General features: G+C 39.0%; 1 protein-coding gene across 5 annotated transcripts in view; it reads right to left on the reverse strand.

The window, feature by feature from the left end:
* Nucleotides 1-27,454, reverse strand: part of nrxn2a (neurexin 2a) — a 367,204-nt gene that overhangs the window by 168,919 nt on the left and 170,831 nt on the right. For 4 of the 5 annotated variants that reach the window (XM_047805716.1, XM_047805717.1, XM_047805714.1 and 1 more), the window contains 5 exons: nucleotides 26,812-27,015; nucleotides 22,784-22,810; nucleotides 12,448-12,567; nucleotides 11,524-11,905; nucleotides 4,457-4,647 (listed from right to left, as the gene is read on the reverse strand). In XM_047805716.1, the coding sequence (XP_047661672.1) occupies nucleotides 4,457-4,647; nucleotides 11,524-11,905; nucleotides 12,448-12,567; nucleotides 22,784-22,810; nucleotides 26,812-27,015 (924 nt within the window). The remainder of the gene's footprint in view (nucleotides 1-4,456; nucleotides 4,648-11,523; nucleotides 11,906-12,447; nucleotides 12,568-22,783; nucleotides 22,811-26,811; nucleotides 27,016-27,454) is intronic. The other variant, XM_047805715.1, reaches the window with a different exon arrangement.

Consider the following 27,454-nt stretch of genomic DNA (forward strand, 5'->3'; position numbering starts at 1 on the left):
TGTTGAATCACTCATGGTTGTATTTTTTTTAAATGTGTACATTAAGGCTTCCATTCCATACTTTTATAGAAGCGAAGAGAAGAACTACTGTAGAAGCTCTAAATCAAGTCCTGCACGCAAGCTCTTAGTAAAAAAGATCCTCAATTGTCCATGCATGGCAAAACATTTCGATTTGAATATCTGGAATAAATGAATTTGCTCATTTTCCCAGCCAATGCTCTGTGCAGATGTGAAGCAGGCCTACAGTAATGTCCTGTCAGCTACCTCGGGAGAATGATTCACAGGCTGAGCAGGTCATGGGAAACAGCATGGGCAAACCATTAGCTCTTTGTGTCTCAGTGTTATAGAAGGGCTATTGGGGAGACTTCAATCACACACTTCCAATTATACACCCAATACTCATCCAATGGATGAATGGAGCGGGGAAGCACGGAGGCCCTTTTGTTGCAGGGTGGGAGGAAAATCAATTGCTTTCAGATGAAGGAGTTGCACTGGAATTGTAAAAATGACATCCCCATCTATGTGTCTGGAGCTATATGATGGGGTGAGACAGAATTATATCCCTGCTGGTTAAGAAAAGTAAGGAAGGCGGCAAAAATCTGCTGTGCTCCGTGAACGCTAGACCTGACTGCATGATCACGAACCCTGCTACAAAAGGCAATCGTTTGAAAGCTCAGGTACCAACAGTGTACATCCTCCGATTACAAAACCAATCCAACTCCATTTTGTTGGTAAATGTGATATCTACAAATGCTGATAGTACTTAGCAGACAACAACACGTTTAAATTCCTCTTTCTTACATAAGAATGCTTTTATTATTTTTAACAATTGACATTGTAAATACAGAGCATATATAGTTTAGGAACAAGATAAGCATTAAAATAAACAAATATAAGGTATTTACGCTGTACAGTATATACAGTACACCAACCAGCCATAACGTTAAAACCACCTACCAAATCAGCAAAGTTTCTCAAACCATTCCTGAACAATTTTATATACTGTTACCATCACGGGTTGTACTAGGCCTGTAACAATATTTAGATAGGTGTATGTAGGTGTTACATGTAAGTAACATACACAGAACGCCAGGAACCCGATGTTTCCGAGCATAACATTGCCGAGAGCATCAGGCTGCCTCTACTGCTTGCCTTCTTCCCATAGTGCATCCTCATGACATCGCTTCCCCAGGTAAGCAACACACATGGCTCAGGCCTTCCACGTGATGTAAAAGACAATGTGATTCATCAACATAACCAGGACACCTTCTTCCATTCTTCCATGCTCCAGTTCTGATGCTCACAAGAGGTGCTTTCAGCTATGGGCATGGTTTGCAGCTACACTGCAAGTCTGTACTGTGTATTCTGAGACCTTTCTATCCTAACCACCATTAACATATTCAACAATTTGTGCTACGGCAGCTTTTCTATCGGATCAGACCAGATGAGCTAGCCTTCTCTCCCCACGTGAGCCTTGGAATCTGGACAGATGAAATCTGAGGAATCTCAGTTTCTCCTTCGACATGCAAATGGTAAGGTCAGAATTTGGCACATAGGCCACATGGATCTGACTTGTGTCAACAGTTCTGGCTTTAGCTGGTCGTTTAATGTTATTGGGGATGTGCATCGCTTTATGGAATGATAATGCTTTGTGTCCTAAAGCACAAAGTAAATCTCAACCCGGCTCCACGAACATGCTGCTGGACTTCACGGACCTCCCCAGTCACCAGATCTGAATCCAAAAGAGCATCAGATCTATTTATTCAGAACCAGTATTATTAGCACCAGTATGAGTATGGCAGATGAGTGTGGTCGTGTAAGCATCCTGGCTCAGCCACTACCCCCAAACACGATGCAGATTTTCATCCTAACATCAGGTTTGGATGCAGCTCACATCCCCGTCCATAACTCTGCAACTTCATGCTGGCATATGCTGACTCACTCCCATTAATTGAGAGAAAATGATTCCATAACTTTCACATCAATGAAACAAATTAATCTTAAACAGCTGTGAGCGTCACAAAAGCAGCCAATTCTTCAGGAAAATGGCTCAATTAGCAAATACCTCACCGAGAAGCTTGGCAAAAGCATTCCGACTGTATCATCATGCCAACAAACGGAGCAGGTCAACCATTACTTTCTATTGATGTATCCAAAATTCATGCATCACTGCCAGCCAATTCATCCCATTTGAGGATGCTCATTTTTCACATCACAGAAACGGCCCAGAGCTGGAGGATTCCTGCGATCCCCCCCCCCCCCGACCCCCCCCCCTCCAAATTCTATGCTGCATAATTGCTTGAGCAATTACAACTGACACATACTGTGAGACTATTCTTCCAATGTTTAAAGGACTCTTTCTAAAGACAAGAAATAAAAGGGCCCTTGGAGCCTGTTGTACTGACAGCAGGAAATGTCGCTTTGCAGCCTTATTTGATTTAGACTTTATTACATGTGAGGACTGAGAAGGAAATTGACTTGATTTTTTTTTTTTTCTCTGCCAGACAAATGGCTGTTTTATCAAAGCAGGCTTCTAATCCTGAGGAATTATTACCCTCTTTAACCATAAAGCTTAAAAAAAAAAAAACTAAAGAAGTAAAGAAGAGAGAAAAGCATGACCATGATTAATAAACATAAAATAAACAAGTTTCTGTTCCTTCACTTATATTTTTAGTTAATTGGACAGAAAATGCAGAAACGTCCAACAATATTTATTCGTCATGAATGACAGGAACATAGTGCATGAAGCTCATTTAGGCTCATTAGGCTCTTTTATTAGAATTATTATCTTAAAATGAGGTTTCAACATTTTGTTTGGCAAGAAAACTGAGGATAAGACATAAGACCAATTTTTACATTTTATCCTGTGTGTATATTGTAAATGCCATCAGCACTGCTTATCAAAGCAACACCGAGACCTTACTGTATATAATCACGAAGATGTAGTTACTTAAGATGTGCTTCAATCATTCATTCATTTTCTACCGCTTATCCGAACTACCTCGGGTCACGGGGAGCCTGTGATCTCAGGATACACCCTGGACGGAGTGCCAACCCATCACAGGGCACACACACTCTCATTCACTCACACACACACACACTACAGACAATTTTCCAGAGATGCCAATCAACCTACCATGCATGTCTTTGGACCGGGGGAGGAAACCGGAGTACCCGGAGGAAACCCCCGAGGCACGGGGAGAACATGCAAACTCCACACACACAAGGTGGAGGCGGGAATCGAACCCCCAACCCTTGAGGTGTGAGGCGAACGTGCTAACCACTACACCACTGTGCCCCCCACCGTGACGTTCTTAAGGTACGATAACCAAAATGACACAGATGACAGACAACCTTTAAAGTAAATTACAATTTTAAACTCACCTTATACTCTACACTTGATATGTAATCCGACAGGACTTGGTTTTAACATTAAAAAAGAAAACTGAATGTAAAACCCTGCTTATTGCAAGACGTATGGAGAATGCTTCTGAACCGATGTTGCTATAAACCTTCACCAACCTCTCTGGCAGATATAAATGCAGAAAAAAAGAAACAAATGAGTTCGTCGGTGGTGTTTTTCGCCACCTGATATCGAATAAGAAAAGATATAAATCGCTGCCTTTGTCGTCTATTAGAGTAAATGAATAGGCAGTGAAACGCTATTTGCTGAGACAAAGGTCAAAATTTACGCTGAATATGAGGCTAGTTATTTATCCCTCATCATATAGTCCTTTCTACGGAGAACCGATCTTCTCTGTTCAACTTATTCGTCTTGTTGATTAACTTGTTTATTCGAGATATGACCAAAAGACTGAAATCAGAAGAGTTTTTAAATGGAGGGTAAATATGATTAAATCAGTACCATATCATAACCTACCGGTGCTGAATGAGCTATTCTATGAAACTCTTGTTCCAGTTACAACATGCAGATTCAGTTTACTGCAGAATCATTACTCAATAGACTCGAGCAATAACCGCAGAAGATTGAATCAGGTTTGCTAGTTCACAAACGTGAAATCGTGAGCCCAAATTGACTCTTTTCCTGAAGGCACTGATGTTCTTCTAACGGTTCTTCTACGATTGGAAAAAAAAATGAGTCACACTAGAATCAGAGGTAAATGCACTTTGTGAGAGATTTTTGTTTCTTATTTCTAAATGGGATGTAAATGGTGAGCTGACAGTTTTATAAATAGCTCCAAGGAACAGTCGCTGATTAGAGTTTTCATGGACTCAAAATTAAATACAAGAAAAATGGCTAGCTGGAATTGTATGACAGAATTTTAATAGCATTTTCAGAAAGGTCCCTGAAAGGTCAGAAGGATTTTCCCAAGGACCAAAGAAGACCATGTGCTATTTGTACTTATGTCCTGTCATTAATCTAGTTTAGAAACTAGAGTTTTGAACATGGGGAGCATTAGAGAGGGAGTGTTCGGGAAAAATACCCGTTCACTACCTTTGAGGTCCAGGTTGCGGGCTCCGTTGGAGTGCTGGGTGACGGTGCGGGAGTCGATCTTAAGCGTGTGCACATTGCTGTCGTCTCGAGACACCACCACATTGTGCCACTGATTGTCGTTGAGTGGCTTGTCGGAGTTGCCCTTCATGAGCGACGGCCCGTTTCCCAAGTCGAAGACGTAATGAATATACCTGCAGAAGAACAACGAGAATACAAGGTTATAGAAAGTTCCTTTGTTATTACACTTAATTTGTTTTTAACACCAGACAATTTCATAAAGCAGAAACCTCCCAATCCACGTGTTACATTCCAACCATGGCTCACAGAGTGGCTGATAATCTTGTACACTTTTCAGACCTTCTGGATCTTTATTAGATGTGTACAATGAAAGGTGGATTGAATTGAGAAGATCACAAACTTCAAATAATGTTCCTTTCAAACATCAGAATGGGGGAAGATTTGATTTCAGTAACTATGGTATGGTTGTTGGAGTGCAGAGTATTTCAGAAACTGGGAATTTTATCACATTCTCACAGAGTTTACAAAGAGCTGTGCTTTTTGTGCTAAGCTAACAAAACAAAAACAAAAAAACAGGAAATGTAAGCTCTACAGACAGAATGCTTTGTTGAAAAGAGGTCAGAAAAGAATGGCCAAACTTGAGCAAGCTAACAGGAATAATGCGGTGATTCATTCATTCATTGCCAATCAACCTACCATGCATGTCTTTGGACCGGGGGAGGAAACCGGAGTACCCGGAGGAAACCCCTGAGGCACGGGGAGAACATGCAAACTCCACACACACAAGGCGGAGGCGGGAATCGAACCCCCAACCCTGGAGGTATGAGGCGAACATGCTAACCACTAAGCTACCGTGCCCCCCCGTGTGGTGATTCAATTAAACAATTTTTACAAAAGTAAAGCAACGAAGCAGCGTTTTTACAGATTCGGCATAAACTCTATAAACTCTTGAGAAAATCCTTACAGAATATTTTTAATTCTCATACTGTAAATTGCAAAGCTTCATGTAGGAAAAGTATAGTTGTTTCTCACCAAAGAAACTGATACGTGCTCGATACTCAGAGCTCTGATATTTGTATTGTATCTCAAATTGAAGAAAAAAATAAAAAGTGGGACTGTGATGTCCCATCTGTCAGGTATAGCCACAGAGAAAGAAGATGACGTGAGTGTTTATGGCTGTCTCTATTCTCACCCACTGGACCTGCCTGATGTGACTGATACTGATCCTTAGGCTCGTTCTGCTCCTTAAATGCTATTTGCATGTAAAAATGCATCTTCTTGCTGCACTAATGCCATCTCACCTGGAAGCCCTAGGGAAGAACTTCGGCATGTCACATATTCTTGCTCCTGCGGAGACTCGTGACAGCCCTCCTTGCCTGACATCTCTGCCTGACCTCACTAATGCTCTGGCGGCTAAATGAGCAAATTCCCACAGCCAAGCTCCGAAAGAGAAACCAATAGAAAGCTTTCCCAGAAGAATGGAGGTCATTATAACAGCAAAATAGGAACTGAACCTGGAATGCGATATGGACGTTATTTGGCTATATAGTGTATTTTTCTTAGAACACTAACAATTTTCCTCCCTCTTGTCTTAATGTTGGTCCTAGATGTAACTGCTGTATAATATTTAGATGTATATCCATGACCTACATTTAGTTACACCACCATTTTGTAAACCTTTGATGCTAAATCTTTTTTTAATGTATGAAAGGGGCTATGATTTTTTGATGGAATGCACAATTTCCAAAATAATTAAAATTAAATTATACAATTAAATATATAATCAGATTCTATAACATAAACAAAATATACGTCCTAAATTTCACACACATTATACGGGTTCAACAGTACAAGAAATGAGCAACTATCCTGAATATGGAGGCATTTGGAATTTGGCTCAAATGTGTGTTAAGAACACACACACACACACACACACACACACACACACACACACACACACACACACACACACACACACACACACACAAAGCATATAAAATTAATAGGTTGAAATAAATATATTAAAAAGCGGACACACTGTGCGCAGATTTTCATTTTAAATGATTTCATATAAAATCATAGAGATTTGGACTGGATTGGACAGAACTGGCTAGGGTTTAAAAGGACAGAATGGGATATAATAGGATTGGACTGGGCAGGATTGGAAAGAATTAGATTTGACTGAATTGGATGGGATTTGATAGGACAGGATTGGACTGAATTGGATGGGATTGGATTGGATTTGATAGGATAGGATAGGATAGGATAGGATAGGATAGGATAGGATAGGATAGGATAGGATAGGATTGCACTGATTAGGCTGTGGGGGCACGGTGGCTTAGTGGTTAGCACGTTCACCTCACACCTCCAGGGTTGGGGGTTCGATTCCCGCCTCCGCCTTGTGTGTGTGGAGTTTGCATGTTCTCCCCGTGCCTCGGGGGTTTCCTCCGGGTACTCCGGTTTCCTCCCTCGGGTCCAAAGACATGCATGGTAGGTTGATTGGCATCTCTGGAAAATTGTCGGTAGTGTGTGAGTGAATGAGAGTGTGTGTGTGTGCCCTGCGATGGGTTGGCACTCCGTCCAGGGTGTATCCTGCCTCGATGCCCGATGACGCCTGAGATAGGGACAGGCTCCCCGTGACCCGAGAAGTTCGGATAAGCGGTAGAAAATGAATGAATGAATAATAATTAGGCTGTTCTATGATTTTGAAATGATTAGTCCTTTATTAGAAGGTAGTTTGACATTAAAATCAGGTAAAAGGATTATATAATGATAAATCCATTCATTCATTCATTCACTCATTAATATCCCTCCATAAAAGTCTAATCATTTATTTTTTAGTTTAATATTACAAAATGTCTAAGAATGAAATTTATACTTGTTACCTGATCTCTTTCTACACACTCATATCTGATTTCCTTTCCGCTGTATAATCGGAGTTCTGTTCTATGCTAATTAATCACAAGCTTAATTAAAATTCCACTATCCGGTGTTACCCAGAGGACGATGTGTCTCTCTCAGTGTTTCTTCTTTTTGTCAACTTCCTCAAAATTAGATTTGGTTGAAGGCACCAAACAAATGAAAACATGGAACTAAAGAGTAGAAACTGTAGCTGATGGAAAGGCGAGAGAGATAAGAGAGTGTATGGAATGTGTAGAGGGACAGAGACGGAGGAACAGAGAGAGAGAGAGAGAGAGAGAGAGAGAGAGAGAGAGAGAGAGAGAGAGAGAGAGAGAGAGAGAGCAGTGTATGAAGTGAACACTCATTACAGTGTTCTCATTCAGCATGCAGCAGCAGGCAGCAGTAAGAGACGAGGCCACCTGCTGTCTAATTGCTCACTGAATGACTGGCTTTCTGGATGGTGGCAGAACACAAAGTTAAACATCTCAGGGTCCTTTCCTTTTACAATATTAATTCTCCCCCCACTGCATAAATGAGCTCTAGTAAACAGGGGGGTTGGACCTTTAGTGGATCTGATGACCTCTTGGCACTTGAAACTACTTCGTAGTCCGAAAGAAAGAACAACATCGCTAATGCTAAGGCTAATGCATTATCATAGGAAATAGGATCACTAATACATAACCCTCATGGGATACTGCTTGACCTCTGCTTACCGTCTCCCATTACAGCAGTACTCAATGATCTCTTCATTGGCAATAGCTGATTGCACTAACTGTTGTTAAAAAGACTGTGTTACTTAACTGGAAAGGCAGAATGTAGCCAAAATGTTCACAGACGCATTGGCTTAGCTTTTAACAAGAAACATCTTCTATATGAGTAATCTCTGAGTAATGTTCAGTCACAAGCACTTTACTGTATCCTGAAACTTTTGCTCGAATGCTCTAAATGCCACGTTCTACACCAATGAAATTTCACCACACCATCCTATACAATTAAGATCAATATGTACACGATCGGCCGCGCAAGTCGACTGCTAACACGATATTTCCAAAATGCTAGGTAGCTAAAATACTTCGCTCAATTATATATCCATCTATATCCATATGTCCATAAGTACTGGGGGTAATATTCATACTAATATTCATAAGTAACTGAGATAACTGGTCCTTACATGCGACTCGATCAGTTTATTTTACTGTTAATAACTCTCACTCTCCATTTCTATATATATATTTCCAGATTTCTTTTTATTGTTGTTTCTTTGACCTTCATAAAAATAAATAAATAAATAAATAAATAAATAAATAAATAAATAAATAAATAAATAAATAAATAAATAAATCAGGCTAAGTCTCCAAAAGAGCTAGCATTATATTCTCTATACTAGTTGCATTGCTAGGTCAAGCTTCCCATCTATCTTAAGTTACATTATGTTACACCTTATCCTATAGATGTCCTGAAGTATATTTATTATTAGATGCTATTTACCCTAGTTCTGCTTTGTTTCCTTCTTCTGTTCTCTTTATTGTGAAAAGACAGACCCATGTATTAGCAAGATGAGCCACTGAAAATGATATATTTTATGATAGATTATCATACCATTGTCATAGATTACATTATAGTTGTAGTAGTTACATCACTGAGTAACTTACTTCACATGTTGATATAATTAGGATATAAAGTCATGGCAACATGTCTGTTGTTCAGTTGATTGCGCATTACATTATTATTATTATTATTAATGGTGCTTGCAAAGCAACAATCTTATCTTGCATACTGAGATATTCTTCTTCCGGACAAAACTTCAGCGTGTAACTTGTCCTGCAGCTTTTGTCCTACACCCATGAATGAGATGTCAAATTGACCGGCTCATTAAGGAGAGGTGTGCTATGACTTTTATAAGTGATCCAACCAATGATGTTTGCACAGCGGATGAAAAAGCGGCCAAAAATATCTCATAGACTTGAATGGGAAATTCCTAAAATTTCACCCTAGCAACCGAGTGCCGAGATTTGCCACGTGCAAGCACCATTCACATTTTCTTCAGAAAATGTACATTCTAGTTATTATTATTATTATTATTATTATTATTATTATTATTATTATTATATAGCCACTTTTTCAGCCCTGAAGTGAACACTGAAGCTCGGCCACCAGACAGCACTTGTTCCTCCCTCACTAGCTATAAAATCGAAGAAGCTTCGCAATTTTACAACGTATAAGTTTAGCGGAAGAAAGAATAGGGAAACCATTGATATTTTCACTGTTATTGCAATTCTCATCCTCGGCAGCAGAGGATGCTAACGATGACCAACTCCAGCAGGAAGATCATCGGATTAATAATCATGAAAAAAAGAAATAAGCTAATCTCTGTGAACTCTGAGGCTGGTCACCAAATTGAAAACACAACGAAGTAGATTGATTCCTTTCCAAATCGACCATCTAAACTTAGCCTCTGCATTTGTCATCCGATGAATCATCAAACATTCCTCCAAGCATTTCCTTTATGCTGGCGCCAGGAGAGCAATAGATAATACTTCGAATGAAGCTTGAGTCATTCTCTAACTTCTCTGATTTACATAAACTCCCAAAGTAGGAACACTCTGATTGAAAAAAAAAAAAAAATCCAACATAAAGTGTTTGCTTATTTGATGTGCCTCCGCAGCATCTGTTCGAGTCATGGCGACTGTGCTGGTGGGATTTCAAATAGAGTTACAGACGTTTTTTTACCCGAGAAACACTAATCAAAAAGCAGCTGAACAGAAACAGACTACGGAAGGAGACTCAGAAAGAGAAAGAGGAAACGTCTGGCCAATTGCACCATTTTGTGCTTAGAGAAAGCTCATTTTTGACACTATATCAGGAATGAGTAGAGATGTTCAACCAGACATTACAGTATCATTCTAGTCTTTTTAGAAAACCATTTTTGACGACACAACTGTTCATCATCAATGGTGGAATTTAGAAAAAACAACTTTTTCCAGTAGTAAGTAGTATTTTGTTTATCGTTATTTAAGCTACAGTACGTTACAGTTGTCATTACAAATGATGGAAGCTGTTGTCAGCAAGCCAGAAAACAAAGTTATAAAGCTATACGATAAACCGATAAACGCATGTTAAACTCTGTAACACGCCGATGAAACGTGTATTATGCTAAAAAGACTTATTATATTCATTACTGACAAGCAGATTTGCATTTCACATAACGGCTTGACATCTACATGTAGAATGTTACCGTGCGGTAAAAACAGAATATATTACAATATATTAGCTAAGAATATACGTGATTGTATGATACAAAAATAATACAAATATATATGTGTTGCTACCACAGATTATTGGTGGATTATACAAGATCATTATATACTAAATTAACTCAAATGTATCCCAAAGCCAAAGGTTTATGGGCACGTGACCATCGTACCCATGTGCTTGCTTAACATCACATTCCAAAGTCACCTCCTTTGCTGTCATAATAACCTCGTCTCTTATGGGAAGGCTTGCCGATATGCTGTATGTTGGAGCATACTGTAGCTATTTGGATTTGTGTTTATTCAGCCATAAGACCATTAGTGATGTCAAGCGAGGAGATCTGGGGTGAAATCTGCGTTCGGATTCATCCCAAAGGAGTTCATAGGGGTTGAGGTCAGGGTTCTGGAAGGACACTCGAGATCTTCCACTCCAACTTTGGCACATCATGTCTGCACGGAGCTCGCTATGTGCAAGGGGTATCGACATGCTGGAACAGGTTTGTGCCCCTTAGTTCCAGTTACTGGACGCTATAAAGACATTCAAGAAAATTTTGTGCCTTCGACTTTGTTTTTGGGAAAGATCACATACAGTATGCGTGCCATGGTCTGGTGTCCACAGAAGTTTGTTTAGATATAGTGTAAATAAAATATGTTAAGGGGAAATGTGTGCACACGTACGGTATATCTCTGTATCTCTGTAATCTCTGTTTTTATTTAAACACAATCTCAGCATATGTATTGATCCATTTTCATACATTCCCAGTATTTATAGTCAGGATTGCATTACTTTCACTTTTCAAGCTAGAAGGTTTTCAGAGCTCTCCACTGGGACTATAAGCACCTCACTGTCAACTGAAATCAGGTTTTCCCGACACTCACACTCACACTCACACTCACCCTTTGACCAGCTCCACCACAATGAAGTCGCTGCCATCTCCAGAGTTGAACATCAGCAGGCCGTCAGGGCTGGTGGTCTTGAACTGAAAGAACAGGTGCATGGATGTGTAGGCCTGCAGGGTGGACAGAGCCAGATAGCTGCCTCTGGTCCTGAAGCTCACCGGCTTGGCCACAATGCGACGCATGCCGAAGCGAGCGTTCAGCTCGCAGTACGATATGTCGCCATTCTTGCACTGGTCCAGGTAGGGTACACCGTTAAACGATAGGCCCTGTAGGTGGCCAATGAAGTTGGATGGCATGACAGAGATGAAACGGCGCTCTGTCATGATTCCAGTCTCGATGTGGTGGAACTCCAGCTGCGTGTGAGCTCCGTTCATCTGGCCTGCAGAGATCGACAAACCGGCTTGAGTCAGGAGTAGTGCTGGTATGTATTTGCAAAAAAAAAAATAAAAAATTAAATCTTTTTGTATACAGTGACAGAGAATGAAAATTAGCAACAGAGCTATGTTGTGCAGTCAGAACACAGAAAATATGTAAAATATAATGAGAAACGAAAACGTAAGGCAAGGTCGTGGTGCATCCACAGTTTATTGCATACCTGGCATACACTAAGCATTCACTCAATCACACACACACACACACACACACACACACACACACACACACACACACACACACACACACACACACACACACACACACACAGGATGCTTGTAAATATTTTTGAGTTTTGAACCCATGTTTGTATGAAAATATTTGTTCAATTATTTAAATATATCCTACAGTACAAGCATCACCATCTCCCAAATGTCTTCCTGTTTACTTCACTGTGTGCTCAGTAGGTGGGCTGTGACAGAGAGTGTGTGTGTGTGTGTGTGTGTGTGTGTGTGTGTGTGTGTGTGTGTGTGTTTATGGTCTACCCACCTTCCACAGTCACATTGTCTACTGAGAGCTGTAGGCTCTTGCCCCGGCGCACCACCTTCACAGAGTGCCACTCATTGTCATTCAGCTTGTGCCCTGCGTTCAGAGTCTCCGGTCCTTTACCTACACACAGAGGGCCAAAGTCACACACCGCCTCTGGCTACTGGTCTGCCTCATCAATGCACTACGGCGTCCTGTAGACCACAGACTAGCAGGTTACACAAACGCACGTACACACCTTCATAACACCAATCAGCACATTTACAGCAATACAATCTCATCTCAGGTTTAATCCAAAAGCAAGGTGAACCCCAAAACTGCTGTAAGATATCCTCTGCAATTCTACCTGTACTATAAGCTGAATAATACAGTATAACATGTAACGGATAACGAATACATAATGCGTAGACTTTATCTCGCGTTCACGTTGTTAACAGGAAATCTCTTGATTTGTAATAATCTCACAGACAAGGTGTTCGTATTATTTAGCTGCGGCACGGCGTGCACAGAGATCCGCTTAAAGATTTACAAGTCTGAGCAGACAAAATATGCAAAATATCTCCCAAAGACTTCAGATCGCAGGTACTGGTGTCGTCTTGATAAAAACGATGTAATCCATCATGTTCCAGGCGGCTCTGAGAGTCCATTATAAAGATTCACAACAAAGTAAATGCTTCATCCTATGCTGGGTGATACGAGTTTATTAAACACGTTTATACCACACGGCTGTCGAATTCTTAACTCTGATTGGTTAGAATGTGTTAATTAACTTCCTTTAACAGCGCTAACTGCAGCTTACGCGCTGGTTCAAATCACGGGTCTAGATTAATGCACCTGATCTAAAATGTTACCGTCTCTATAGTCACAAATTCACAAGAACTCCGCGTAATTAAAACCGAATGATGAATAAACTAAAAGCGCTGATGTTATTTAGCACAAACGTTCTGTAATAATAGAAGATATTTAGCGTTTATGGAAGGAGTCTCCAGTGTCAGCACCTTGTAACAGTACGGTAAAAGGCGGGGGAAAGTCTTCAGGACGCATGACATTATGCTTTGCAGTACCTTACTATACTTACCTAACGATAAAGATGGAAAAAAAGCAATACTGAAAAATTGCTGTGATATAAAATAAATTTGAGTGAGTGTGAACTTGGTATTAAAAAAGTCGCTAATGAACATTTTTTAATTTTAGACTATATCGGTATAATTAAAGACAAAAACAACAATACGGCGATCGGTGAGATCGACAGGAAAGTCAGCAGATGTCCTATCCAAAGAAGCAGAAATTGCTCATCATTTATTTATCCAACATTATTTATTCTACCATAAAACAGGATATGATTATTTTATAAATAATATTCATATATTTTAGGAGATTTTCTGCATGGCCATGATCCATAGCATACAGTACACAGCACAGGGTGAAGGTCTGGGTGCTATGGATGCTGACCAACCGTATTATTTATTTTTTTATCCATCTCTCAGCTTCAATGTTTTAATATTCTCCTTCAGGGCACCGAACACGTCCGACTCCACAGCCGTCATTCTCTCTGGTCTCCCAAACCCAGAGGCAACAAGAAACCGCCAAACTTGCTAACATCCACAAATGGAATGTTAGTCAGGGTGATTTATATATAGATACAGACAGTTTCCTTGCTTTCGCTCAACACAAACAGCAAAGCATATGCTAACTCTGGTGTGGATCTATTTTTAAAAAGAATCTGGATGTGACAGCGACTGGCTGTTGATGTTGTATGGATATTTATTAGATCCTACATGTGAGACATATGCATGCCCTAATTAGCAGACAGGAGGGGCTTTAAGGTTCTCACACCTTCTGGAACCAAATTATGCTGGTTCATAATTAAGAGTTTTATAAACCATGCAGAAACATATAATGTCCAAAATAGTTTAGAACGGTGTATATTAGTGTGAACTCATCAGATACTTATAGATAGATCTCAATAACACTAATGCATCTGCTCTTTTAGGGGATCGATTAATGAACCAGTCCTGAGGAGGTAGATAGAGTTTACTCTAGGTAGTTTATATACAGTAGAAGGGTGGTGGTGGTGGTGAGGGGAAATCCTATTAGAGGTAGTTCTGTGGGTATTAATACCCTGTTGAAGAGACAGGTCTGAAGAGCTGGTTCAAGTCGACAGCAACTCAAATAACCACCGGTTATACCTGTGGTCAGGAGAAAAGCATCTCAAAACGTAACAAAGCTTGAACTAGATGGGCTACAACAGCAGACTACTGGGGACTAAACAGAAATTTGAGGCTACAGTGGGCACAGGATCACCTACACGGGACAGATGAGGACTACAAAAATGCCTTACCGCCTTACGGACAGCTTTTCGAACATCAGGATTTCATGACCGAATAATTCACCATTTTATCAGGCAATGAATGTTGCATACTGCATACTACTGTATAACTAAACCTACTTAGTTAACCGCATGGAAATGACGTGTGTGGTAAAAAGAAACGCAGTCCCTACACAGTGTGTTCAGAGAGGAACGTCGTCATGAATTGATGGGAACGTGATGGGGAAGGATACAAGGGCAGTGGCCTGTACAGCAAGTCCTGTGTCAAGGAACGTTGTGTTTCTGCAGCAGATTATTCAAAGTCTAGTCGGTCTCAAACTTTCCTCCATCCTGCTCAGACTTTAGGATGCCATTACTTGCTATCAGAAGTGACATACTGTATAACTGGTAAATAAACAAAGAGTCCAAAGATGGAATTTCAGTCCACTGCACTTTGCACAATATTTAAAATAGTTAAATAATGTGTCTATGAATTAGGTAAAACAGAATAAAGACTGAAACCGATGACGTGTTTTATTCCTCTTATACTACAGCAATATCCCAACAGCAACAACTGCATTTATTCATATATAGTATTTCAAATGTTAAATGAATACTCATTAACTAATTTTAAGCTTTAAATATATGTATTTATTTATTTTAATCTTATTTTTCTCTTCCTATTATTATTATTGTTATTATTATTATATATTTTTTCTCTTCTGTTTCTATACTTCTGTAAAGCTGCTCTGAGACAATGTGAATTGTTAAAAGTACTATACAAATAAATTTAATTCAATTGAATTTTAAATTTAACAGGTTAATGCTGTGGGACGTCCATAAAATGATCTACATCTTATTTACATTTTCAAACAGTCCTTCAGTTATCAGCATCTAGTTTTTGCTCTCTCTTGGTTTTAATTTAGGTTGTTTAGCAACAACAACAACAACAACAACAACAACAACAATAATAATAATAATAATAATAATAATAATAATAATAATAACCATTTCATCTTGACTTTCTTATATGAGAATATTTAAAGTTTCTGCTTTACAAAGTGCTGACTCTGGAAACTCATTAGTAAAAACTGTCCTATTCAAACATCGCATTTTAACGTCACAAATAATAGAAAATAACATAAATTAATTAAACTAAAGTCATTTCAGTTAATAAATATAATAAATTAACACCTAATATCCGAAATATGAATCAAGAATTCAATTATTAATCAATTATTGGTACAATACTTAATCAACATGTAAGAGTTTAGTGTAATATAATATCATGTATATACACTCGATGTATATAAACTCAATTATTCTCATTCATTTTGGAAATTATGCATCATTTGCCTTGTGCAAAATTCTTAAAAGTGACTTAAAAATTGTCATCTGCAGGTAAAAGTCTAGGAGATTACTTTTCCTAAACCCACACACACACACACACACACACACACACACACACACACACACACACACACACACACACACACACACACACACACACACACACACACACACACACACACACACACACACACCAGTGCTGAGCTGTTTAAAATGCACAACATGCTGAGGTCAAAAAGAGACTCCTACCAGATGGCAGAGGGCTCTAATTTAGTGCAATTTACTTTAACTACTGGCGATTTCTGCCTATTTAAAAGTTAATGAACATTTTAGTATCATTAAAACTTCCATCAGTCTAAATATGCCTGTCACACCCAATGATAAAAGGGTCGAGCAGAATTTGTATGGCACTGGAGCCTGAGCACATCTCTCTCTTCACATGTACATCTTCCCCAAACACAGATGAAGGGATTACTACAGCGGCATAATACGTTCAGAATATAGTGTCATAGCATTTATCCAAACTTCCTTTAATTAAAGCCATACATCTTTTAACACAATATAAGTCTCATCCCTTTAGTCACTGTCGACATTGCAGTTCCAGGAAAGATCCCTGTTTAGAACATTAAACACCAGAGGCTTAAAATTCTTGGTAAATGTTGCCATCTTGTGGTTTGGAGCAGGACCGTTAACGTATGGTCATATGCTATAGATCACCATGTAGGGATATTTAGTGCTAGAATGTATGACTAAATTCAGATGATATATTTTTCGTTACTAGCCGACAAAGGCTTTGGAATATGAATGAATTTATCTCGATCGTATACAGCGACTAATACGAGTCGTTTCATGGTGTACTGAAAACATCGACACTTACAGTATCACAAAATACAGATTATCTGTTGTTTTCAAATTGCTAAGATTTTAAAACATCGAAGCTTAAAATTTCAGATTAAGAAATTCGGAACATCAAAAATCCAAAATATGCAGAATAGGAAATTAGACACTTTTAGAGAGTTACATAGAAATATTTGCAACTCTGGCAATTATAGACTTTTGCACCCATTGAAAAAATGTGTGTGTGTGTGTGTGTGTGTGTGTGTGTGAGAGACTGGGACTATGTCTGGAGCACTGGGGGCACTGTCATGTGTATTGTTAATCATTACTGTAAGTGATTATGTCTTGTATGAGTTCACCTGTTTCCCATTACTCCTTTATGCGGCGGCTTCTTGATGAGCCATTGTCTGCCCTTGTGACTCGTTTCGGTCATGTTATGTAGTTTTCGAGTGCTCTCATTTTGGTTAGTACCATGTCTTGTTTACATTAAGCGACATTTTGTTAGGTTCTCGTCAAATAAACCATGATTCATCTTTATCCCTGCACTTGGGTCTGCTCAATCATACTACGCCGTCGGCAGCGTGACAGAACACGACGACCAACATAGCGCACGTTGTGAATAATGACTCGACAATGAGTCGACACACAAGGAGGGGACAAGCCACATTAGGGGAAATAGGTGAACTCATACAAGACATAACAACATAACAGTAAACAACAAGGACATTGTCCCAGTCTCTGACATTATGTGCTTTAGTCAGCTTTTCTTTTCAAACAGGTGGACAGCAGAGACTGTGTGAGGTCTGTATGATTCTGGGTGAGTCAGACATGTCGGTATGGCTGACGGATGTGCTGATGACTCCATCACTCACGCTGTGTCCGAGTGCAGCACACGCTGTATTTAAAAACCAAACATGGCGTGTAATAAAAAACTCAACAGTTAACTCACAATTGAGTGAGAAGAATTCACATCAGAAATCAGTTTCAACCTTCGAATATCAGCCCTTTTAACCGTACACCAGTGTTCAGGTCTGGACTTAAGGGCCATTTTTATAAACAAATGAATGATTCTATTGCTGAGAGTCTGCTAGAAAGTTAATCAGGAACATTGTTGTCTTTCACTGAGAGATGTTTTTAACCTCAGAAAGAATTCTAGTGGTTGAAGATAACACCTTCAAGTTCTAGATGCTTACGAATAAGCACTTGAGTCTTACAGTAAGTCTCAGAAGTAGGTTTGATATAACCGTTTACTATGAATATAGACAGAGACAATATAGACACAACAAAACAGACACAGATTCCAGTTCTTGGCCTCTGGAATTTTAAAAAAAAAATGTTTATGTTTAAAAGTTTTTAGATGCTGTTGTGATGAATCCTGGGATTTCTATTTATATAAACTTGATAATGAGCTTCTAAATATGATCCAATCCTCTGCATTTCCCAACCTGAAATGTGTCTGGTGACCCCCAAAAGTGATTAAATCCTGTCTGGAGCACCAATGCATCCAATTTTTTTCTGATTATGAACCAAATTGATGAGACTTATGACGGTTTTGCTACGGTGTGTATTACTGCCCAAGAACTAGCGGGACAATCGCCGAGTGGGATAATTAAACATAGCTAGCATGTTTTAGACATCTTTCCTTTCAGAGTATATATATATATGGAAACACATTCATACAAGGTAGAAAACTCCAGAAGTATTTTCTGAAATATTTCCTTGAGATCGATCACAGGCTTCTGCTGTTGTTTTAATCGCATTTAAAATGAATAACTCTGTATAAATAGTCCTATGTGTTTTTATGCAGTGTTCTGAAAATAACAAATCCTCGAAAATCCTGAAAAATCTTGAATCGTTTAACGTCCTTAGATACGTCACACGGATCAGTGAGATTTCGGTAATTCGCTTCTATTCAATCGGGTCCCTACTTTAATTATCGGTCCTTTGTGTTTTCTGTAACGTCGGACTCGGACACGCTAAACACCGCTCTAGCTAATTATTTAGAAGACAGCGCAGCATTTGCAAAACATCTCATTGTCCTTTCTTTGACGCAGAATCAATAGCAGTGTAATAACTCATCAGCCTGTCTACCCTTTTGGGCTCATACTTGCTTTGTACTTTTTAATCCGGGAAATAATTCGGTGAGAATATTTGCAACACCGATTTAAATCGACGTGAGCTTGAGATGATTTATTAATTCTTTATGAATTAAAGGAAGAGTAGAAGGTTTAATAATGTCTGCTTTTTTCCTCTCGGGTATCATTTTGGACTCGGAGAAGGTGTTACAAGTTTTATGTGAAATGATTCGAAGCCAATGAGAGTAAAAAAAAAAAAAACCCCACCGACTTCATCTGAATCAGAGAAGAGTTACTCTAAATATACGGGGAAATGTTGAGCTGATTATTTGTATGATTATATGTATCTGTTGCTTGCTTGTTATTCAAGAGTTGTGCTTCCTTTCCTGTCGTAAAAAAAAAAAAAAAAGAGCACACTTTCACTTGAAGGAATGTTTTTAAAATTCGAGGACTGAGAGGAAATGCTATATAAGCGCTTAGAGTTAGAGGAAAAAGGTAACACTTCAGGATAGAGTTATATGTAGGGATGAATACATTTGGCATTTGGATGTAACTGCTTTTTATATTCCTTACCTGATATTGCAGATCAGCCTGAGAACCCTATAAGTGTAAAATAAATTCCTACTGTAGTATCCGTCAGAATATAATCCAACGTTTCAATGATTAGGCTGATTATTAGGGTTGGGAACCGGTTTTGTTTTTTAACAGGAACCAGAACCGCACGGAATTGTTAAGTTTCGGTTCCAAACGCGGTTCCGATGTGATGACGGGCAAAGCGCTGGGAGTGGTCACTTTAAATAGCCACATCTTACCTCATGAATATTAATTGTTTACACTGTTTACAGTCACGCAACCAAATTAACGCAGTTTACGCACTTTGTGTTAAACATGTCTAAAAAAAAAGTCTAAAGTGTGGATTCATTCCCAAAGCTACAACAATGAAGCAAATCTACACTCGCTCTGAGAGGGTTTTCTCCACAGCTGGAGATACAATAAGCCAGGAAAGGTCTCGTCTTCTCCCAGAGAAAGCGGACATGTTTGTTTTTCTTCAGAAAAATTGCTAACTGTTTTGCTAAGTTGTAATTCTGGAGGTTAAATTTGATGTTGGATTTATTTCCATTTAAATCGATATGAATTTCTGTTTAAAATGTTTAAAGAGTGATTAATAAACACAAATGGAATTGTTTAAGTATTGTGCATTATTTTTCACATTTCTTTTATTATGGAACCGGAATCAGAACCGGGAATCGTAAGGCAGAGCCGGAACCGGAATCGGAACTGGAAAATTTCTTTTCATACCCAACCCTAGTCATTATTAAAATGGGTGCAAGGGATTTTTTTGGGTTATTTACTGGAACCAAAGAACATTTTAATCCCAAACTGTACAGAACTCTTAACTGTAACGTAACTGTTTCTGTTTAAGCTTGGATTAAACCGAATGAAATCAAATGACCAGTCAAAAAGTTTAATACCTATAAAAACACAATAATACACACAATACCTTTGTTTATAAAAGGATGTGATTCAATATGCAAATAATAAATAAATTTAAAAAGTTTTTTTTTAAATCTCTGACCCCTGGAAATGTTTTTCGGACCCCTGGGGTTCTCTGGACCACCTTTTGTGTACCGTTATTGTAGATAATAACTTAATAACTACTTTTTTCTAGAAGCAGGCAGGTTAATTAAGGATTAGTAAAAATGATTGTGGCGTTTTGTACTTATTGTAATAATTTGCCACTCAATCGACTGTCTGAAAATATAAAGAAATAAGATGACAAGTGGTTGTTTTTAATTATATGTACAGTATAATTACTAGGTAATTACTGTAGATCAGAGGACATGAAGGTATCAAGACTACCTCGCTGACACTAAACACTAAAAAAGGGTTTACATATTATAGAAAACAACCAAAAAACTCAAATACTTACATAAAGGGGATTTAAATTTGGAAAGATGCACATTTTCCAAACGAGTATCTTTTTCTCTTTAGTTTTAAGTGTCTTTGGCTTGTCTTCACTAATACTACATTATTCTAACTGAAGCAGAGTGTCATCTGATATTTTTCACCTAAATCACTTTTCTTCATATAAGAGCATCCTATCAAACATTTTGCAACTGAAAAGTTGGTATGTTTGCTCTAATTTGTAAGTAATTCTACAAATTCCCATATTTGAGATGTACGACATTCACACAGACTTCCAAGAAGGTTAAACTTAGAAACTAAAGTTCACCTGCCGCCTTAACAAAGCGAATAAAATCAGCTTGATGATGAGCTTTGTTTCAGCTCATGAGCAGTAAAGACAAGGGGTTAGTTCACGTTAAAATGTTTAACAAGTAGATTTTGATGTCCAAAACGTGTCATGAGGATTGGAGCGCGTTCATTCATTTTCTACCGCTTATCCAAACTTCTCGGGTCACGGGGAGCCTGTGCCTATCTCAGGCGTCATCGGGCATCGAGGCAGGATACACCCTGGACGGAGTGCCAACCCATCACAGGGCACACACACTCTCATTCACTCACACACTCACAGAGATGCCAATCAACCTACCATGCATGTCTTTAGACCAGGGGAGGAAACCGGAGTACCCGGAGGAAACCCCCGAGGCACGGGGAGAACATGCAAACTCCACACACACAAGATGGAGGCGGGAATCGAACCCCGACCCTGGAGGTGTGAGGCAAACGTGCTAACCACTAAGCCACCAAAAAGATAGCACTTCAGGATAGAGTTATAAGTAGGGAAGAATACAGCAGTTATTACAAGTTATTTAACTGCTTTTTATAGTCCTGAACCTTGCAGTATATAGCAGATCAGCCCGAGAACGCTTAAGTGTAAAATAAAGTTCACTGAACCCTTCAGAAAATAATTCAACGTTTCAATTATTAGGCTCATTATTAAAATGGGTGCAAGGGATTTTTAAATTCTATATTCTTTTTTAAAGTGGAAAACGTCCCAGAAGAAATAAAGATCTAACTAAAGTCCATGCACAAAAGGCACAGAAAACATCTGAAACAAGGTGAAATTTATTATTATTATTAATTAGTAAATGTATTATTATTATTATTATTATTATTATTATTATTATTATTATTAGTAGTAGTAGTAGTAGTAGTAGTAATATTATTTGTATTATTATTATTATTGTTGTTGTTGTTGTTGTTGTTGTTATTATTATTATTATTATTATTATTATTATTATTATTATTATTATTATTACCAGTCTTTGATTTTAATCTCTCACCCCATAATCATTTGCTTCCTGTCGCTGAATGATTGTGACACATCCTGCTGCAGAGCACTGGATTCTCACCGTCTTCTATTTCCGTTGCATTAATACAATACACCTCCACTTACAGACTGAAGGCTCAGGAGGATCATAATCCAACTTAGTGTTTGAAAACTGAGACAGTCAGCTTGCTATAAAAAGGAAGCGTTAAATGGGTGGTTGTGTCTCATTTGAAACACTTCAGTGCTTCTCTCTCCTCCGCCTCTGACTATCAAACTCCACCAAAAAGACGCAGCGTTTGAGTGACAGAGAGACGTGAGAGAAGACGAAGGGAGGAGCGGAGAGATACCGACAGACAGACAGACAGAAGAAGGGAGGTTAATATTTTTAAAACAGAGAGAGAGAGAGAGAGAGAGAGAGAGAGAGAGAGAGAGAGAGAGAGAGAGAGAGAGAGAGAGAGAGAAGAGTGACAGAAACAGAATTGCAAAGACAGTCTTTTAAAAAGAGACATTTCTTGTATAAAAAAAGGGAGCACTTACTAAGGTTACAGTCTATCCCGATACAATCTGGTGGAGAGAGAGAGTGAGATGGTGAGATATTAAAAAAAAAAAAAAAGAAAAGAAAGAAACAGAAACAGAAACAAAACAAAGGTTGCAAAATCATAATTAAAAACAGACATCCTTCAAGGTTTAATCTGCAGAAGAGCAAACAGCATTGCATAAAGCACACCATCCGGGGACGAGCCGAGAGTCAACCCTGCCCCTTTCACACAGCTCCACACCCACGGACACGGGAGCACAGAAAGTCTGCTTCATTCTCGCCATGTGCCTTTCTGCATGTGACACCTGGACATGTGCACATCAACCTTCTCACAAGCTAATACACAGCGAGTCACCTGTTTATTCGTTTACTGTTAGCTATTAGTTTATTACATTCGTTTCATCACTTATAATACTGTATATAGATACAGGATTGCTGAGTAACGAGGCTCGTTTAGGTCACTCGCTCGCTGACTTGCTCATTGGGGATAAACACAAACACTTAAAAATATCTACTATTAATCTTGACTTTTTGAATTATATTAATCTTTGTATTAACCTTTTGTTTTATGTTTATGTTCTGTAAAGCCGCTGTCTAACCATTAGGCCACGACTTCCCCCTGGGGATGGGGCTGTACAGTATATACACTGGCGGGTTAATGGTTTTGCTCAGGGGCCCAGCAGCAAGTGGTTTTCCAATTGGTGCAACATCTTAACCACTAGGTTACCGCATCCCTCTGCCGTGGCTGAGCTACGCAACTGCAAACTGAATACATGCTAGTCTTAAAATTTGCTCTGTTGCTTCCTGTTTCTCATTCATTTAGTCCTTATTGTATCATGATCAGCTGTCTGTGGGCTTTGCTGTGGGCAAAATCGATGTTGCCGTGAATGTGTTCAGTAATGTGTGTCATTGGTGTTTATTAATATACACATGAATATGAGGAAAATAAGAATTAGTGAAAAAACCTGTAATTTTTTTTTTTTGGGGGGGGTAAAGCAGGATTTTTATGATAAACGAGGCCCGTTGTGTCTTCCCACATCTACCCTGTCCATAAAGGGAAAGGGGCTTTCGCTGCCCGAATACGATCAGGTGGTGGCTCATTCTCAGCACAGCGGTTACACTGATGAGTGTGTAACAGTGTGGTGCACTTGCTGCTATTACACACTCCTTATAAAGAGAACATACGGCACGAGAACTCCAACCCGGTGTCTATTCCTTCAGGTGATAGGCTTCTACTAAACCCACTGATGTTTCGCTGATCAAAAAACATTCATCATTCGTCATGTGTATTTAAATTCAGTAATTGTACGCTTACGTATATGATAAGTTTAGCTGTCATTATGAGTGGAAATATTAACGGTAACTCGGTGTACTGTATGTGTGCATTAGTGCTCTCCTTCTGACAGGGTTAATATACTGTAGCTCAGGTGAACAGCAGAAGCTACTTGGCGAGAAGACCGCTCTGTCCTTTCAGAGTCTCCTGGAGTGGGTGGAGCCAAAGGGGAAGAAAGGGGCAGCCTGCACCAACAGCCAAATGATCCTGGCTTAAACAATTCATCTGTATTAGTTTCCTGCTTTGTGTTTCTAATCTGAGAAAATGCAGTAGTAACAAGTCAGTCCATAAATGCTGACGATTATCTTACCGGTACTTTGAGGTACGATTTTGACGTTAGTGGTATAGATTCGTATAAATAGTGGGAGCATTTTGGCTGTGGTGAGCTCTCCAGCTGTCAACCACTACAGAAGAGTGAGCACAGACAGCCAAGGACCAGCATCACTGACCTACACACACACACACACACACACACACACACACACACACACACACACACACACCATTTTTTCCTCTGTGTAAGATCTCTGTCATTCCAGCTAACTGACTCATAAACCTCTAAATACTAAAAACTGATCTCTATCCATCTATTTGTAGCATTTCTGAGATTGTACAAGAACATGAACAAGCATCTTGACACATTTCCCTGTATCGTGATCGGACGTGAGCCTCTGGTTTAACCCTGTTTGTGTGTAATCCTACCAGAAAGTGAGTCAGACGATACTAGCTAGGATTGTTAAGATCATCGTGAACTTTTAGCACAATAGACACTCCAGCTTACTTTTTATCTCTTACTGCATTCAGTAAATAAATATTTATTAGCTATTAAGTAAAACCTGTGCATTTCCATATTCATCTGTATTCACGAATAATAATAATTTTTTTTTAATTTATTTTAATTTATTTTATTATTCTGTTGTCTATTTGTATGATGTATATTATGCTGTGTGTTTTAAATGTATTTTTGTAAAGTGACCTTGAAAGTTTGAAAGGCACCCTCAAATAAAATGTATTGTTGTTATAATAATAATAATAATAATAATAATAATAATAATAATAATTATTATTATTATTATTGTTGTTGTTATTATTAGTAGTAGTAGTATCATTATTAACAACAACAACAACAACAACAACAACAATAATAATAATAATAATAATAATAATAATAATAATAATAATAATAATAATAATAATAATAATACAAAAAGCTAAATTCTTCTCCCTCAGAAACTAATCCCATCAGATACAGGTTTCTGAGCTTACCTTCATGTTTCATATGTTTACTAAAGTCCTGAAAGCTGCCTTTAGACTTGCATTACAGTCAGTCAAGCACACATTTTTTATTTATTTATTTGTTTGTTTTCATTTTAATTGGTAAAGGGAAATGTGTCAAATTCTTGTCCTTCGTAATCCCTATATTCTGCAGACGTGGCGGGAAAAAAAGGCTGGAGTAATGAGATGATATATTTGTGAAGGATTTTTGTATCTAATGCGACTTTACTCTTCCAGACTATCTTTCTTTTTTCCTAATCACTTTGCTATTGGGTAGAAAACAGTGGCAGGTCTGTGTGAAATGGAGCATAAATCCTCTAATTTGGACATCTCAATTTCCAGCCCGAGGCTGAGCGATGCATGTCGTCTACACTTCAGCCCCCCCCCCCCGCCACACGCCACAAATTCACACAAACGCTGGAGCCACATCAAATATTTAAGATGTTTTCATGCTTTCCATTTTTGGCTTATTGAAGGCATATGCAATCTATTTTCCCCTGGGTTTGGGTAATTGGAATAAAAGCCTAACTGGGATACGCTACATTGAATAAGATATTTATATGAGCGTTGTCAGGGCCAGGATGTTATTTACGTATGACTGGCATGTGCATTGAAATGTGATTAATTATACTGTGCATATAGAACGATGGCTATGGGGTCTGTGCTCTTAGGCACATCTCGCTAAACTTTCTCACATTTCCATTGAGTGTGTACGGAGAAGCAGAGAACAGAAAGGAAAGCATCGGCCGCATCTCCTGTGACGGTGGGGTTAGGCCGAGGGGGTGGGAGTCGACATCAATGGGCTACTTAAAATAACACTGCTAGAGTTCACAGTTTAAAGACTTATTTCCCACTACGCTAAATCCTGTTAGAGAGCTGGTCTCCTGGCTGTCCGCTCCAGAACTGCAGACATGATAGCCATTGAAGGCTGAGGGATGGAGTGAAAGTTATGCTGAGAAAAGAGGAGAAAAAAGAGAAGAGAAGAGAAGAGAAAAGAGGTGAGATGTGAAGAGAAGAGATGTAAAGAAAAGAGAAGAGATGTAAAGAGAAGAGAAGAAAGGAGATGAGATGTGAAGAGAAGAGATGAGAAGAGAAGTGAAGAAAAGAGAAGAGAAGAGAAAAGAAGTGAAGAAAAGAGAAGAGAAAACAAGAGAAGAGATGAGAAGAGAAAAGAAGAGATAGGAAGAGAAGAGAAAACAAGAGAAGAGAAGAAAAGATAAGACATGAGATGTGAAGAGAAGAGAGAAGAGAAGAATAATAATAAGAGAAGAGAAGAGAAGAGAAGAGAAGAGAAGAGAAGAGAAGAGAAGAGAAGAGAAGAGAAGAGAATAGAAGTGCTGACTCTACCCTTGGCACTGTTAATGTCATTAAACATTGTCCAGAGAGCAGGCAATGCCAGGGCCAGAGGTGAAAGGTTACCTAAGTTGACGGTGAGTTTGACTTTTCCCCCGTCCAGCTCCAGGCGCAGGGTGTCAGCAGACTCTGAGGAGGTGGTGGCCATGAGCAGACCGTAAGCCCTCTGGGACATGAAGCGCAGTGAGACGTCCTCGGCTTCCGTGTGCATGGCACGAGGCATGAGCACCTTCAGGAACATGCTGCCATCGTAACTCAGCACTGTGGCCTCTGCACAGGAGAAACACCAAACACACATTTATTCCTTTTTTATTCACGATTAATACACGGCGTGGGCGGAACATGGAACAGTATTAGCTTCTTTTTATAGCATCCTTCTCTCCGTCCTGGTTTATTTATCCTTTATAAATCCTTCATGCTAGAATGCTACAAAATAAGGCTGAAGTATGATCACTAGCGCTCTGCCGCTACAGGCTACACAATCAGGACGTTCTTCCACGGCAGCGTGTGGTAACAGTGTGAGCCCAACACACATCAGCGGCGTTTCCGCTTTGTTTGATGTCGAGCTTTAACGCATCTCACTCGCTGACCTAATCAGGATTTAAAAACTGGTTGAAACAGAAGTGTATCATTTTCATAAGATTAGCTAAAACGGTGTGTGTGTGTGTGTGTGTGTGTGTGTGTGTGTGTGTGTGTGTGTGTGTGTGCG

This window comes from Tachysurus fulvidraco, chromosome 21 (assembly GCF_022655615.1).
Source record: "Tachysurus fulvidraco isolate hzauxx_2018 chromosome 21, HZAU_PFXX_2.0, whole genome shotgun sequence".
In the NCBI taxonomy this organism is placed as follows: domain Eukaryota; kingdom Metazoa; phylum Chordata; class Actinopteri; order Siluriformes; family Bagridae; genus Tachysurus; species Tachysurus fulvidraco.